General features: G+C 37.3%; 1 protein-coding gene across 13 annotated transcripts in view; it reads right to left on the bottom strand.

Annotated features, from left to right (window-relative positions):
* gphna (gephyrin a) overlaps nucleotides 1-16,051 on the bottom strand; it is a 117,161-nt gene extending 101,110 nt beyond the window's left edge. For all 13 annotated transcript variants that reach the window (XM_048191857.1, XM_048191860.1, XM_048191859.1 and 10 more), the window contains exon 1: nucleotides 15,899-16,051. In XM_048191857.1, the coding sequence (XP_048047814.1) occupies nucleotides 15,899-15,962 (64 nt within the window). In that variant the 5' untranslated portion in view covers nucleotides 15,963-16,051. The remainder of the gene's footprint in view (nucleotides 1-15,898) is intronic.
* Between the last annotated feature and the right edge of the window lie 1,289 nt (nucleotides 16,052-17,340).

Raw genomic sequence — 17,340 nt, 5'->3', positions numbered from 1 at the left:
CAGAGCTGCTCTGAAAGTCACTTCATCAGCATTTAACCACTTCGTTTGAGAAAACTACCGTCATAAACACAGAGAAACTCAAAGCTCTAGGCAAACCGTCAAAATAAAAGTTTGATTTAACTTGACAGAAACACATTACTGTTGTACAGTAGAATTTAGATAAATTAATTTAACAAATTATTAAAATATATTTTTAAACAATGATCTCAGTGTTTCTTCCATGTTTTAATTTTAACAGTAAAGTTCGGTGGAAGCAGAAGTTGGGCGGTGGACGGTGGAAGTTTTGGTTTCATATTTAATCTAAAATGGGAATCTATGGCTCTCATAAGCTGTCAAATGCCGCTTTATGGAGTTCAACAGCTCTGGCCTGAGCTGTGATGTAAACAAAGCGCTATTGGCTATTTTTTAAAAAGGGGAGGAGCTGCTCGATATGTCCAGCCCTGTCTTCCTGGTTCAGTGAAATTTATGTCAACACACTGAATAATGCTATGCATTTCAAGGCACTTCAGTGGGCCTTTATTTATCATTATAAAGGATAATTAAAAACAAATTGCACTGCATTCGGTTATTTGAGAGCAGTCGGAAGTTATTGTGGCACGGCTGCGCAAACTGAAGACATCTCATTCTACAAGCACACTGAGAGCCTGGATTCATTTCACCTTTAACAGCATTAAAGAGAAACAAAAGCCTGATATGAAAAATGCAATTTTTAAGAGATGCCGAATGAAAGCCTTATTGCAGTTTAATAAGTCTTGATGTTCTAATACTTTCCGTATTTCTGCATATTAAGCGGCTGCAACATGACCCAAGAAATATCAAGATTATGACGCTATTGCGGGATCCTTGAATATTCACACCCTGATAATTAATAATACAGGGTGGTGGTAGCAAAATGGTTGCAGTTTCAGTGCCAAGTAGGTGTGACCCAGACTTCATTTACACTGAATGGTTTTTAGAAATGTAAAAAGAGAAATGTTTCTTGAGCACCAAAACAGCATATTAGAATGAATTTTGAAGGATCACGTGACACTGAGGACTGGAGTAATGGCCATCACAGGAATAAATTACATTTTAAAATATATTAAAACAAAAAGCAGTTATTTTACATTGTAATAATAGCACCACAGAAATAATACAAATAAATAATAATAATGTGACCAACAAAACACCTTGTTGTTTGTTATCTTTGCTGTTGGTTGGGACAAAAACTGAAATTTACATGGAGTGAGCTTTTATTGCATCATATCTGGTTAGTCGTTTGGATGATAGCGCTGGTAAATGACCTATTAATGACTACTCTTGTTTGGCACAGAATTTTTTGCAAAAACAACCCTTCTCTTTAGATCAAATGAATTGACATCTGATGGAGACTTCAGCCACCTTGCCTCTCTCAGGACAGGTACTGCCCACCTCCAAATGTTGCACTCAGGAAATCTGAAGTAATGCCGACACAGAAAACATCAGAAACAAATCACATACGCTCTGAAACGCACACTCCAACAGGTTACAAAAACGTAAAGAGCAGCATGTCCATTTGATCAGCGGTGCGAGAGCGATTCCGGGGGGTTCCTTTAGCCGTAGGTGAAGGGGGGCTGTGATTAATGTCTGTATTCTATTATCTAAGACGCTGCAGTCACACTGTGTCCAGATAAGGCTCGAGTTAAATTATTCATCCAGACACGAGCCAACAGAACACAGGCACATTCAGATGGGAAGGCATGTTTAAGAGAAGAGATCATTACTGAGACACTTTGGCAGATTCTCTCTCTCACACAGTCTGTTTCCACCATATGGGCCTCTTGTACTGTTACTGATACAGTTTCTACCTCACTGTGAGAAGTGTTCCCGGAATATAACGGAGCTGTTCAGGCATCAACAAGAAGGATTTTTTTTTTTTTTCTGCTGGCCTAATCAATTTGTCACTAAGCATTGAAAAATTTATTTTTATAATTTATTTTTAAAATAAATAAAATAGTAAATGGATTATTTTTATTATTTTTATATTATTAACACTTTATTTACTTTTTATTGATTTATTTTAATATTAACTTTTTTAATATATTAATAATAACACTTTTTTTTTATTAATTTATTTTAATAGTTTGTCAACTTTTTTAAATAAATAATATTAATAATAAATTGTGCATACATTTATTTCATTTTTAACTGGCAGTGATCTTAAAAGTGAAGTAATGAAGCAATTTTCAAACAACCTTGCAAATGCCCAGCCCTCCCCCAACTCAAACAAGATAAATATAGTTTTTACAGGTGCTTGTGAAGGCATGTCTCAACAGGTAAAAGCAGGCCATTTTCAATAAAAGTTCCAACATATTAGGAATACTTTTAGCTGTGTTTCTGTGTGACTCATGAGTAAGCAATTGAGTAGGCGAACATGAGTGTCTCACTTATAATAAACTCATCCAACGTATCTACACTAGGTGCATATTTTGCCACAGCTGTTTGAGGTGGTCTACACTGGACACATCAGAGTAATCATTTACTCACTCAGTAAATCCTTTACACAGAGTAAGTCATTTACTCACCCTCAAGTTGTTCCAAACCTGTATGAATTCCTTCTGCTGAACAAAAAAGAAGATATTTTAAAGGTGTCATAGAACGTGTTTTCAAAAGATGTAATATAAGTCTAAGTGTCCCCTGAATGTGTCTGTGAAGTTTCAGCTCAAAATACCCCATAGATTTTTTTTTATTCATTTTTTAACTGCCTATTTTAGGGCATCATTAAATATGCACCGATTCATGCTGTGGCCCCTTTAAATTCTCATGCTCCCCGCCCCCGAGCTCGCGCTTGCCTTAAACAGCATAAACAAAGTTCACACAGCTAATATAACCTTCAAAATGGATCTTTACAAAGTGTTCGTCATGCAGCATGTCTAATCGCGCAAGTATGGTATTTATTTGGATTTTTACATTTGATTCTGAATGAGTTTGATGGTGCTCCGTGGCTAAAGCTAACATTACACACTGTTGGAGAGATTTATAAAGAATGAAATTATGTTTATGCATTATACAGACTGCAAGTGTTTAATAATGAAAATAACGACAGTCTTGTCTCCGTGAATACAGTTAGAAACGATGGTAACTTTAACCACATTGAACAGTACATTAGCAACATGCTAACGAAACATTTAGAAAGACAATTTACAAATATCACTAAAAATATCATGTTATCATGGATCATATCAGTTATTATTGCTCCATCTGCCATTTTTCGCTATTGTCCTTGCTTGCTTACCTAGTCTGATGATTCAGCTGTGCACATCCAGACGTCCTGCCCTTGTCTAATGCTTGAACATGGGCTGGCATATGCAAATATTGGGGGCATGCATATTAATGATCCCGACTGTTACATTATCTTTTAAACAAATGAGATTTATATAAGAAGGAGGAAACAATGGTGTTTGAGACTTACTGTATGTCATTTCCATGTACTGAACTCTTGTTATTCAACTATGCCAAGGTAAATTCAATTTTTAATTCTAGGGCACCTTTAAAGAATATCTGTAACCAAACAGTTGATGGGCCTCATTGACTTCCATAGTATTTTTTCCCATACAATGGAAGTCAATGAGGCCCATCAACTGTTTGGTTACACATATTATTCTAAATATCTTCTTTCGTGTTTAGCAGAAGAAAGCTATCCCTTTTAAGAACTAATCTGACCAATTAGCAATAAGTTAGGGCTAATCAGTCTTACTTTTTCAGATTCAAATTAGACCAATCAATCTTCCTTTTCATGCACCTGACTGATTTAAAAAAAAGTTATGACCAGTCTTGAAAAAGACTGTAACTTGTAAGACTAGATTATGCAACTGTAAACAGATAGCCTTTTTCAGTCTAACAAATAATATGGCCATGTATGGCTGTGATATAAGATATGCAAATAAAAAAGCATAATAAACAGCTTAGAGAGCTGGAGCTAAAAAATTTGATGCGCTTTTTATGGCGATTAAACGGAAAACAATACGAACCATGTCAGGCCTTGCTCCACGGGGTTGGTGTGGTGAGAATACCTCCCTGAATACAAACACGTGTACACGTTCACATCACCAGTAACATGCTCACAACCATGAAAATACCTCCCAAAAAAACTAAAAACGAAACTAAAATAATCACCCAGCATTACTAAGGAACGATAAAAACTACACAATTAAATCACGTTTGCTCACGCAAACACAAAGCCATGTTCTCCATCTATTCCGCGAACACACAGGCCTTCTCTTATGTATTCAGAGTCGTATGTGTCTAGTGTTGTACGGATGTGTGTTTAGAGTGCCGTTGACAGTGGAGGGGTGTAATGAGAGTAATGATTAAAGGCCGATTAAAACTGCATGAGGATTATCGTGCTCATTTTCAGCCTCTGCTGTGCTAACTATCAAACACTGCTGTATTTCAGCCACTGCGCTAGAATATCCTTGTGCATGCATTCGTTTATACACATTCCTATATGTGGTATTGAAATCATTGATTGAAATACTCTAATACTACAATCCTACATCAAATTCAGGAATTTAACTGGAATTTTAAATGCATTCTCCATTCATTTTTGGATGGTGCACAACACTGCTTCGTGTGTGTGTGTGTTTATGCGTCTCGTGATCTAGGCTGTTCTCTGAGCATGATAAATATATGACCAGCCATGAACCCCTTCAGAGGTCCATTTAATCAGCAGTCAGGGGGCCAGCGTGAAAAATCCACAATTTCAAGGCCAGCACTCAGGGCATCATGGGACAGAGGAAGGCAAAGGTCATTTCTTGATCATTAAGGGCTGAAAAAGGCACGAGTTCGCTGAGATAAAAGTCATAATCGGAAGTGAATTATATCTTGTTAGGCTGATATATTGTCATACTGAAATGGATCTCGGGAGCATTTGAGCATATAAATTTCTTATGAATAAGCAAAATCCAGCAAAATCCATTTCTCATTTACATAGCTGTTTATAGAAGACATACTATTTTTAGATGCGCTCATAGTGAAACAACGTACAATAATTTCAAAAGCATTTTCTTAAACTCAATATTTCACTATAGCAAATACTAAAAATATATGCACAGACAATGATTCTGTCTGGCTCTATGAGGGTCATGTACACTGTGTGTGCAAAACACACAATGCACCCGTCTGCAATGAGTTCACACACTCTCCACACACTCTGAGTGTAAGTGGGAAGTGAAGCATAGGCTAGGCGGCATGGTATAAATGTCCTGCTGGATCATATTTCCCACTGCTCCAAATCCCCAGCAGGACACAGACACAGAGCCAACACGTTCATGAGCCATTACGCATTTATGAATGGAGCTTGTGGTGTGGTAATAGAGGCAGACCTTGGAGCCAATCCTGCTGAAACACACTGCGAGAGGACAGGAGAGCTGTCAGTCACTAGGTCAACCAATAGCAGAGCGGGAAAAAGTGGGAGATCTCAGCCAGGTGACCTTCTTGACAAAAAAATGTCTTCAATAAATGTGAAATGAAAAAATGATAACGCCATGGAAATTATACTCTGTTAAATTTGTATGTAATTACTTGCAAAAATTCTTTTTGCGAAGACATCCTTACATACACAATTATTCTTTATAATAGCTCTTACTTAACATTAAACATGGTCAAATAAAACATAATTTGACATGTAGGCATGTTTTATGCAAAATAAGAGCCAAAATAAACATTTTTCAAGTTAGCATGTTGATGTTAAAGCATGTCTATGCAAAATTATTTCAATTTATAATAAAGAAATGCTTGCATGCAAGATTATTCTTTATTTTAGCTCTTATTGGACATAAAAACATGCTTGAGTGCAAAATTATGTAAAATAAGAGCCAAATAATTTGACATGTCAGCATGCTTTATGTAAAATAAACAAGACATGCTTATGTGCAAAATAACTTTTGCTTTTTATTTACAAAAAACAAAATAAAAAATTATTTTCTATGCACAAGTCTTTAAAATATAAAAGCCAAAATAAAAGTTTGCATGTCAGAATGTCTTACATTTTCAAAAATAATGAATAACTTGAAAGCATATTTTAATACCTAAGCATGCAAGCCTATATGTAAAATAATAACCAAAATGACTGCATGAAAGAATGTCTTTATGTAAAATAAGAGTCATAAAGAATCATTTTTCTTAAAACTGAGCATCCTAACGTTTAACTGTAAATCAGTGAGTAGTACTTGCATACAGAACCTTCCATTTCAATGTTGTCTGTACTAGTTGGACTAAGTGGGCCCCTTAGGCGTTTCAAAGAATACATCATTGCCATGGGGTTACACTATAGCCGAGACTTAAATGAAGTATATCTCAGTACGAGCTATAGCTCTCTAAACGGCAGAGAGATGCTTCAAAGATAATCCGCTTCAAAAAGAAATTCTTGTGCCCATGCTGAGAGATCTGAACTCTAAACATATGCAGATAACAACTGCAGTGGATTTATCATGAGCATGCAATTTCATCTCGCCCACATCTGGACAGAAATCCCTCGATGGAATAGATTAATAATCTGTTAAACTGAAGATACCTTCGGCATAATGCAGTTACCAGAACGAGAACTGCTTTCGACTGGTCTCTCTGGTTGCTCCGTATGACAGCTGAGTTACCAGATACATGTAAAACGCCGTCCATGAGAACGTCGCAGCTTACTGATTTTTATGAAAAAATGCCTCAGGGATGATATAGGATTAAGTCACTGTAGGGCTGTCACTGGCGATTATTTTGGTAATCGAGTAATCAGTCGATTATTTTGATGATTAATCGAGTATTCAGATATTTTTGTGGTAATAAAAATAGACCTAAGCCTTTAAAATGACTTAAAATACATATATAATAACAATGAGGCAATAATATTTAGTTCAAATAAAGTATCAAAAGCAAGTAATCATATGGTTTTATAGAACAACACTGTTAAAATACATAATATAAAGAAAATCATCTTATGTACATTATGTATAACAGGGCCTGGTGTTGTTAACTTTATAGCAGATCAAATCCTTGTTTAATATTAGCCAAACGACATTTAATTGAAATGTTTCCTTATTTGGCCACTTCTTTATGATAGAAATGCTGCAGCCACTGTAATTTCTTGAACAGGAAAATGTGGACATCAAAACATGCGTGACAGCGCTAGTCAAAAGTCTTTCAACATCCTAATTAAATGACAGTGATCTTCAAAACTACGCACAAACACAGCCATATGCTTCTATGGTGAGTAAATCAGTCGATTATTTTGACGATTAATCGAGTATTTAATATTTTTGTGGAAATAAAAATAGACCTAAGCCTTCAAAAGGACTTAAAATATACATATATAATAACAATGTGGCAATAATATTTGGTAGGGCTGCACGATTATCGCACAATATGAAAAATAACATTGAGCTTAAACGTGATTCTTAGTGTGATTATGAAATCGCAAAGGCTGTGATTTTTTTTATGCGCAGCCTGTCAATGAACTATTGCTCCAAATTGAATGCATTTATTGTCATTGCACTTTTACCGTACAACGATACAACAAATGCTAATCCATCTGAAAGCACTGCGAGTTTGAATCGCTTATAATGTACATTTGAAAAAGCAACACGCGTCAAACATCTTTCCAGACATGATAAGCATTTATTAACATCTTGTCCAACAAAAGACAACAATTAATAACATGTTTTTACTCCAAACTCACTTCATAACAACAGTTGAGCATCCTTCTGTGAGATGATGAGGCTTCTTACACAGAATAAGGCAGTCGTGTGTTTATTAGTCATGTTTAATCAAAGCGTTCCAATCTTCTGTTTATTCAGCTACAGCGATATGACGCATGGTATCTTCTTCTGTGGCAGGGCATACTTTCACTTTCTGCACAAGAGCGCCCTCTGGCTTTCAGATGGAGAAGCATTTACTACTGATCAAAGAGCCGTACAGCTCTGACAAGGTGCGCATTAAATAATCGCAGCCTTTGCCAAATCATGCAGCCCTAATATTTTGTTCAAATAAAGTATCAAAAGCAAGTAATCATATGGTTGTATAGAACAACACTGTTAAAATACATAATATAAACAATCATCTTATGTACATTATGTATAACAATAATGTATAAAATATGCCTGAAGAGGGTGCCAAAGGCCTGGTGTTGTTACACTTTATAGCAGATCAAATCCTTGTTTAATATTGGCCAAACAACATTTAATTAAAATGTTTACTCTTTTAGCCATTGTTTATGATATAAATGCTACAGCGACTGTAGTTTCTTGAACAAGAAAATGTGGACATCAAAACTCTAGTATTTTGCTGATTACTCGACATGGGTAAATTGCAAACAAAGTTTTTTTTTAAAATCGAGTACTTGAATTTAACCGAGAAATCATGACAGTATCAGTCTGAAGTCTTTCAAAATCCTAATTAAATGACAGTGATCTTCAAAACTAAACACAACCATATGCTTCTATGGTGAAAACTAAGGGAGAACGAACCCTGAAATACCATAAATGTATACTGTATAAACACATCATATGCTGAAGTCATTTGTCCTCTACATCCCCAAAGGGCAACTACAGTCAGAAAACGAGGAGCATAAATCCACAAAAATGTCATCCGTGTCGACATGGAAAGGAGTATTCGCATAAACCACTACATAAAAGCCATATATTTGCCTTTAGCTTTGATTTGATGCCTAGCATACGTGCCGTTCTGAGAACACTGACCAGAATGCTGTTATCTGTGTTCTCCGGGGCTGATCTTGTCTGAATTTCCAACACCTGTGAAATTATGCCCCTGTAACTCAATAGTGATGGCTTCGAAACGATACCTGGGAACTGACATCTGAACTATCTTTCATTAAGGCTTATTAATGGCAACTGTTGACGTAGAACTGAGATTAGATCTTGGCAGAGGCCCCTGTCTTTCAAATACAAGGTCCTCTATTGCCTTTAAGTCTGGCACATGACTTCCCAATTGCTATTCAAGTGTCTGCTTCCTCACCACTGGAGGGTTTCTGGAGGTGTTAAAGTGACTTGAAGTGTAAACTTTTGGAGAGCTGTTTGAGTGTTAGCACAAAGGGTGCTAACATGCTCTGACACCACAATGGCCTTGAGGAACTACATCTGAAGGTGGATCTCAAGAGGTTGGATAAGACAGGAGCAGCTTACTGGTGACTAGAGATGCAGAAATGCAACAATCTGATAAAAAATTCAATACAGCGATTATGGAATTTAACTGATTGCTATGCTGGTTCCCCCGACAAAAAGCCAGTAGGATTTATTCCCACTGTCTTTAAGCTCTGTGGCCAACAAAAGTTTGATACTTGCACGTCTTCTTGATCTTCACAAATGAACATAACTTTTATCAATTTTGAAGCCTTAATGCAATCGCCAGAAGTAAAATGATAAAGTTAGGCTATAAAGAACTACTCCAAGTTCGCATGACTTCAAAACCCCCACTAAGCTTCTGACAACTCTTTTTGTCTTTATTAAGTTTCAAAGTTTGTGTCGGAATGGTTTGCAAGAGTACCAGTATATACACAAGGCTGTAAAAGGCGACTAGCCTGTTCGTCATGATGATGTTTAATATCCTCAACAGTGTTGTGCACTGTTGTACATAATCAAAATTGATTTTCAATTCCAATTTTAGCTTCCAACAATTACGAAAACAAGATAATCGAGGTAAAACGATTATTGTGCCGTTGCCGCATTTCGCCCAGAGCACCTTCCTTTCCTTTCATAGCACTTTTGTTCATCCCTAAGCCAAACTTAAAATCCAATTTCAGCCGAATAAGTGAGTGTTGTTGTAAAATGCAGTCTACAGTCTACTAAGCCGCAAAAGAGACAGCATTCCTGAAGCGGCTTTCTGTGCGCGCACTCCGAGACAGAGTGGAACATGCAAAGTATACTATTGCGTCTAAACGGTCAAATAGCCTAAATGTCAAAATGCCGTTTTGGCATGTATCCTCGTAAACACAGTAGGTTATGTCTTAAGTGCAAGTATCAGTGTATTGCAAAACCAACACCCTTCCAAAAATGAAAGCCTCTGAGCTCAGCATTTAACCAAAACCTTGAGACTCGAGATAATTCTGCATATGTCCTTTATATTAATTCATTTTTTTCCACCTAAAATGTTCCAGGCTATGAATGTTATATGTAAAATATTCATAATAGCAAACAGCATTCGGAACAATGATAACGTTTGCCTGGAAACCACTCGTAAATCTGCAGAGCAAGTCTCGACTGCTACCCCAAAAATAAACACCAAGGCCCGGTTTCACAGACAGGGCTTAGCCAAAGCCAGGATTATACCTTAGTTCAATTAGGATATTTAAGTAGCTTTTATAAACGTACACTTGAAAAAAACATTACTGGTGATCATATTGAGTCAAAACAATGTTTTTAAGATATGTCAGTACAAGTTGCTTTAAATTCAAACAGCTCAAACATGCATTTTAGTCTGGGACTATCTTAAGCCTTGTCTGTGGAACCGGGGGCAAAACAAATATTTTTAATGCAAATTTAATGCATAGTCTAAACAGTTTGGAGACCTATTTTTAGACTCATTTGGAAGCCCCGGTTATGTTTCTACTAAACCAATTTATTACGTTTTTCCCCCGTCAACACACAACTGTCTAGAAATAGCGATGTGACGCTCGTTCACTATTAAGTATGGAACCGTGCAGCTCTTAAAGTGACAGCAGCCTAATATAACTGCTGCAGTTGAGTCACATGAAAACAAACCTCTTCTGGAAGTTTAAACGTGCTGTATAACCAATGCAGTTCGCTCTTGTGTGTTACACAGCACGTTCGAGCTTCCAGAAGAGGTTTGTTCTCCCACGTCATTCAGGTTCGTTGAGCTTCTCTTCATGTTCGCTGATCAATGTTTAATCTGTTCATCATATAAAGTGATCGTGTCTCTTCAGAAAATGTTAACAAAACCAATCAATTCATATGGATTAGGTTTTAAGATCTCTTGATGAACTTTTTGAAGCGTCAAAGTTTGAATTGCGTAGGCTGTCTATGGAGGGACAGAAAGCTCTGATTTCATCACAAAGATCTTCATTTGCGTTCCAAAAATGAACAAAAGTCTTACGGGTTTGGAATGGGTGAGTAATTAATGGGAGAACTTTCATTTTTGGGTGAACTAACCCTTTAATGTTAATCAAACAACAAAAGGTACAATCACTCGCTGCTCTTGAATGAATAACTTTTGTAGCTTTAAAATGGATTAATCTATATTTAATGTATACAGTGAAGACTATGCATTATTTTACATTTAATTACTTTATTCAGTTTCTGTTGTAGACTATTACTTGCCTGAATAGCACTGTTAGTACATCTTCCTGAAAAACTGTATATTTCATTTGTATTTTTGTCCAATTTTGTATGCAATTAGTTTCTTTGTTCTTATTGTATTGCTGACTTGCCTTCTTTAACTGTTTTGAGGACCTTTTACGGTTACACTTTATTTTAAGGTGTATGTGTTACAGTGTAATTATAATTAACAATAATTAACTATATGTACTTACTATAGCATTAGGGTTAGGATAAGAGTGTGTTTAGGGTTAGTTGCATGTAATTATGCATAATTTATAGTTATTACTACAGTAACTACATGAAACGTGTATTAAGGACACGGTAAAATAAAGTGTTACTCCTTTTAGTTAGCAACATTAGATAACCTAAAGTTAGTTTTTGATGAAGTAGCCTATCGATAATTTTGAAATTTTACTGATATCTAAAATTATTCATATCATGAAAAAAGACTTTATTCATATCGTCCGAGCTCAATTCATGCTCAATTCATGCTCAATAATCGTGTTAAATAACTTCAGCTTGTGTTAACCACAGATCTTATATCAGGCATTTAACCAAAGGACTCATTCCTCTATATAACAGCAAGGTGGCGAAACCTCAGCTTAGTGGTTAAATATCTGGCCAAGTAAAACAAAGTTACGTAGCCCCGCACACGACATGAGGGAAAAATCTTATCAATTCGTTCTCTCGTTTTTGGTAAATTGCGGCCAAACTGTACAAATTCAATCCTTCGTTTTAGTCAAATCGTGCCTGCATGTCTTGCACATGGATCCAAAAAAAGTAAACCCATTGGGATACTAAACAATTCCAGAACTCAATCATTTCCTGTGTTTGAGGAAATAAAGCCCATCAATGACGGGCATGTACCTGACTTCAGTTTATTCGCTGAAGCACGACAGCTGTTCAGAAGGAGGAGCCCTGCCCACACGGGAGGATCGCTCTGAACACCTCAGAGACGAGCCCTGACAGCATCCACAGCCGTGAATGTAACTCTGATGCTGGCACCTTTGAATGGAAAGATGAGAGCCGGAGAGGAAACGATCTAAAAAGCTTGTGCTTTTTCTCTATGTGTTATTTCATGTATCAGATATCAAAGAGGAACCAACGACTTACCGATAGATGTGTCTGACCCTCCATAGCTCAAGCAATCAGAATGAAAAACGCTTGGTTGAGCAAACCTGATGAATGCAGTAAATATATGGCATTTACAACACATAAAATTTGGTCCAATATCACAATCCCCTTCAGGAGGCGGTTTGTAGGATACACAAATATTTTACTGTTCTATGAAAAACCAAAAGCAACACCCTTCCAAAAATGAAAGCCTCTGAGCTCAGCATTCAACCAAAACCTTGAGACTCGAGATAATTCTGCATATGTCCTTTACATTTTTTTCCACCTAAAATGTTCCAGGCTATGAATGTTATATGTAAAACATTCATAATAGCAGACAGCATTCGGAACAATGATAACGTTTGCCTGGAAACCACTCGTAAATCTGCAGAGCAAGTCTCGACTGCTACCCCAAAAATAAATACCAAAACAAATATTTTTAATGCAAATTTAATGCATAGTCTAAACAGTTTGGAGACCTATTTTTAGACTAAGATTCATTTGGAAGCCCTGGTTATGTTTCTACTAAACCAATTTATTACGTTTTTTTCCCCCGTCAACACACAACTGTCTAGAAATAGCGATGTGACGCTCGTTCACTATTAAGTATGCGCGTTCCGTATTTCTTTGTGCTTGGTCCCATTTTCGTCTCACTCTAAGCCATTCATACTCACTCTTGCTCCCTCTCCCTGCCTCCTTTACACACACACACACACACACACACACACTTCCACACACACAGAGCTCCTCATCAATAAGCGTGCGCTTCCACGAAATGCCCCTACACAGTGCAGGCATGCTAACCAATCTCCTAGAAGGGTTTGGCGTGACTGCGACTAATGATGGACTAGATCAGCTGATGTTAGTATAAGAGAAAAGGGGGTGCTTATAATGTCCTCAGGAAAATCCCTCTCACCTCTTCAAATATATTTCTGTTACAGCCCCACAAAGCTGAGGAAAACGTTGCAACAAGCACAAATATGAGGCTGACAGCATTTCAGCACCAAAAAACCAGTGGACAGCACCCTCAGCCAGCAGTCATGCTTATACAGTAGTGTGTGTTTGTGTGTGTGTGTGTGTGTGTGTGTGTGTGTGTGTGTGGGGGGAGGGGGATTCCCACACTGTTTTATGTCATTCCCCCTCGCAACAAGCATTTCAAAGACTCATGCTCACGGAATAGGCTTGCGGAAGCATGCCGAGGAGAATGTCATGAATATGTGACACACTGCAAAGTCATTGACATTTGCATTCAGTCAGTGTGTGCATTTGATCACTTGTGATCCAAGTCCAATTCATTTCATTCAGTTTGTTACAAAGAACCGGTTCAAAAAAATGATTCAGCGATTCTTTTACATCTTCATGTGATCTGTGACATCCCTACGTGGTTACATGCTCTAAAAACTGTCATTAAGTTAATGGTATTAATAAGGTGATTTTTGGGTGAAAAACCAATGAAAAGTTGTTGTTTGTTTAAATAAAATTTTGTTTACTAAAAAAGAAAATTCCGGTGCGGTCACGTTTATTGTTGTTCGCCGAATTCACGACGAAATCCAATATTTTCAATTGGAATCTGTGCAAACTGGAATTCCACATGATTTCACCACACAGATTTCACAATGGTCACACATTTACAGTGTTGACCAATACAGAGCTGCTTGGTTTGAAAGTAATCGCCGAACTATTGACAATAGAAAATGGCTGCACAATTTCGACGAAATGTCGCTAAAGGCAGGAACACACCAAGCTGACGCCGACGAACTAGTGGCGACAAAAGCAGACTGCGGGGTTGGCTCACGTCGGCAGCATCTGTGTCCAAAGTTGGCCTGACACACCAAACCAACGCTCGACAGCCAACGGCCAAGTAGCACGTCCATTCTGTGCCTGCGTAAGATGAAATGCCTTTCCGTACCAGCAGGTGGCAGTAGCTGAACACCCAATCAGAATGATCAGAATGACCCGACGCCGATTCAACATGTCGAATCGGCCGAAAAAAAGCCGTCGAGGACCAACTTCAGCCGACGGTGTGGAACACACTGAGAAAACTTAGTCGGCCGACAAAGAAAAACTGCCCGACGGCCGACCGTCGGCTTGGTGTGTTCCCGCACTATCATGTACGCTGACAAAAAAAGTTGTAAAACACATTAACAGAACTCTGCACCTTATTTACGTGTGGACATGTTCGAAAAAATGTTCTCGAATCAATGAGTTAATAATAATTCAGAATCACTCTGACTGATGCTAAACCAATAAATCAATTCGACTCCTTAAAGGGATAGCTCCCCAAAAATGACATTTCTGTCACTAAGTACTCACCCTCATGTCGTTCCAAAGTCGTTGTTTTCGCTCACAAAAAGTATTCTCGTCGCTTCATAACATTAAAGTTAAACCACTGCAGTCACGTTGACTATTTTAACGATGTCTTTACTACTTCTCTGGACCTTGAATGTGGTAATTTTGTTGCTTTCTATGATAAAAAAAAAACGTCGGATTTAATCAGAAAATATCTTAATTTGTGTTCCGAAAATGAACGAAGGTCTTACGGGCGAGGAACGACATGAGGGTGAGTAATTAATGACAGAAATTTCATTTTTGGGTGAACTAACCCTTTAACGAATGAGTTCTATCCGACTCGCGAAGCAATCGTGATTCATTATAAATATCTCTTACTCGATTCGTTCACATCACTATTCATCACTTATTCCCTCCTGCTCCCGAGGGGAAGCTATGGCAGCGATATTTAACACGATGGCGGCTGCTTCATTCCCCTGATTTTAGCCAAAATTGGGGTGGCGATCAATGCAAACGATTCACATGCATACACACTACTCAATCGCGTGCATCGTAAAAGCCATTATCGTTAACCCTGAAAGTCGTGTTTCAGGTGCATTTCTCAGTGAATCTATCTATTGCACGAGACGCTGTATATATTTAGATATCAACGTGCATGTGTACAAATAAAGACTCGAAGCAAAGCCGATGCTGCTGTGCAGAAATCCATGAGAGGGGAAAAAAACACACTGCGTGACCAACTCCAAATACCAACTCGTATCCACATAACAGCACTATTCAGCAGCCACACATGTTAATATGACCACGAACAGACATATGGCATCGACCGGAAGGCTCATTCACAGATATAAGAGGGTTTTCCAGCTATCTGCTTTATGTTATTTGGATGTCTTGCGTACAAGCTATGAATAATTCATCACACAAACTGTTGTCTTGACACTGAGCTGTGCTGCATGACAGACCAAAGGCAGATCTCACAGAGCCGGATACATTATCGCATATGTATATAAATGAACACCGGAATATATAGATAAATAAACGCACAGCTTTTTGCAAATGAGTCGCGAGCGATAGATGGGCAGAACTCGCTCAGATAGGAATCACCACCGGCACGACAATCAACAGCGGGCAACAGCATGTACAGACAGACCAGCACGAGCGACGAGGCGTAAAAAGAGCTAGTGTCATTTCGTATTTACCTGTCAATATTCCAACTCGGATTTGGTGGTCGTGGTTGGTTAAAATCATCCCGTCCGACGCCATGTTTAGCAGCGCTCTCGCCCGCACTGACAAGCCTGAGCAGAGCCGAGAGACGAGCGCATCGAACTCGGGGGGAGGAGTCAGGCGAGAGCAGCCGAACTCTGAGCGCAACGCTGTAGATTTGGCAAGGTTGCTGGTGGACAATAATGTACAGTTTACTCTCAAACCTCTTTTTTTGTAAGAGGAATGACAGGGTTTTAATGCAAATACAAATAGTGCTTATCTCCTCCATGAATATGTACTGGAGACCAGGGAGTGTAATCAGTGATTGTACATTTTGTTTTAAAGTTACGGTATCGTTTAAAAGATTGGAGACTTGATTTTGTCCATCAAGAACTGATTGCATTGTTGGATGGGATCTCATGTGAGTCACAGGTTGTCCTGCCCTCCCACCAGTAAACACATCATCAGACAAGAGATGTCAATTAAACATTATACATTATGAGGGCATATACAGTACAGTCCAAAAGTTTGGAACCACTAAGATTTTTAATGTTTTTAAAAGAAGTTTCGTCTGCTCACCAAGGCTACATTTATTTAATTAAAAATACAGTAAAAACAGTAATATTGTGAAATATTATTACAATTTAAAATAACTGTTTTCTATTTGAATATACTTCACAAAGTAATTTATTCCTGTGATGGCAAAGCTGAATTTTCAGCATCATTACTCCAGTCTTCAGTGTCACATGATCCTTCAGAAATCATTCTAATATGCTGATCTGCTGCTCAAGAAACATTTAATGTGTACAATTGTACAAAATATTTGTGTACAATATTTTTTTTCAGGATTATTTGATGAATAGAAAGTTCAAAAGAACAGTGTTTATCTGAAATCTAATCTTTTGTAACATTATAAATGTCTTTACTGCCACTTTTGATTGATTTAATGCATCCTTGCTGAATAAAAGTATTCATTTCTTTAATTTCTTTTCAAAAAAATAAAAAATAAAAATTCTTACTGACCCCAAACTTTTGAACGGTAGTGTATAATGCTACAGAAGCTTTGTATTTCAGATAAATGCTGTTCTTTTGAACTTTCTATTCATCAAGGAATCCTGAAAAAAAAAGTACACTGTTAAAGTAAACTGTTTTCAACATTGAAAATAATCATAAATGTTTATTGAGCAGCAAATCAGCATATTAGAATGATTTCTGAAGGATCATGTGACACTGAAGACTGGAGTAACGATGCTGAAAATTCAGCTTTGCATCACAGGAATAAATTACTTTGTCAAATATATTTAAATAGTACACAGTTATTTTAAATTGTAATAATATTTCACAATATTACTGTTTTTTACTGTATTTTTAATTAAATAAATGTAGCCTTGGTGAGCAGACGAAACTTCTTTTAAAAACATTAAAAATCTTAGTGGTT

Source organism: Megalobrama amblycephala, linkage group LG5, assembly GCF_018812025.1.
Source record: "Megalobrama amblycephala isolate DHTTF-2021 linkage group LG5, ASM1881202v1, whole genome shotgun sequence".
NCBI lineage: Eukaryota > Metazoa > Chordata > Actinopteri > Cypriniformes > Xenocyprididae > Megalobrama > Megalobrama amblycephala.
Note: the sequence above shows the minus strand (reverse complement) of the source record. Positions and strands in the feature narration are given on the sequence as shown.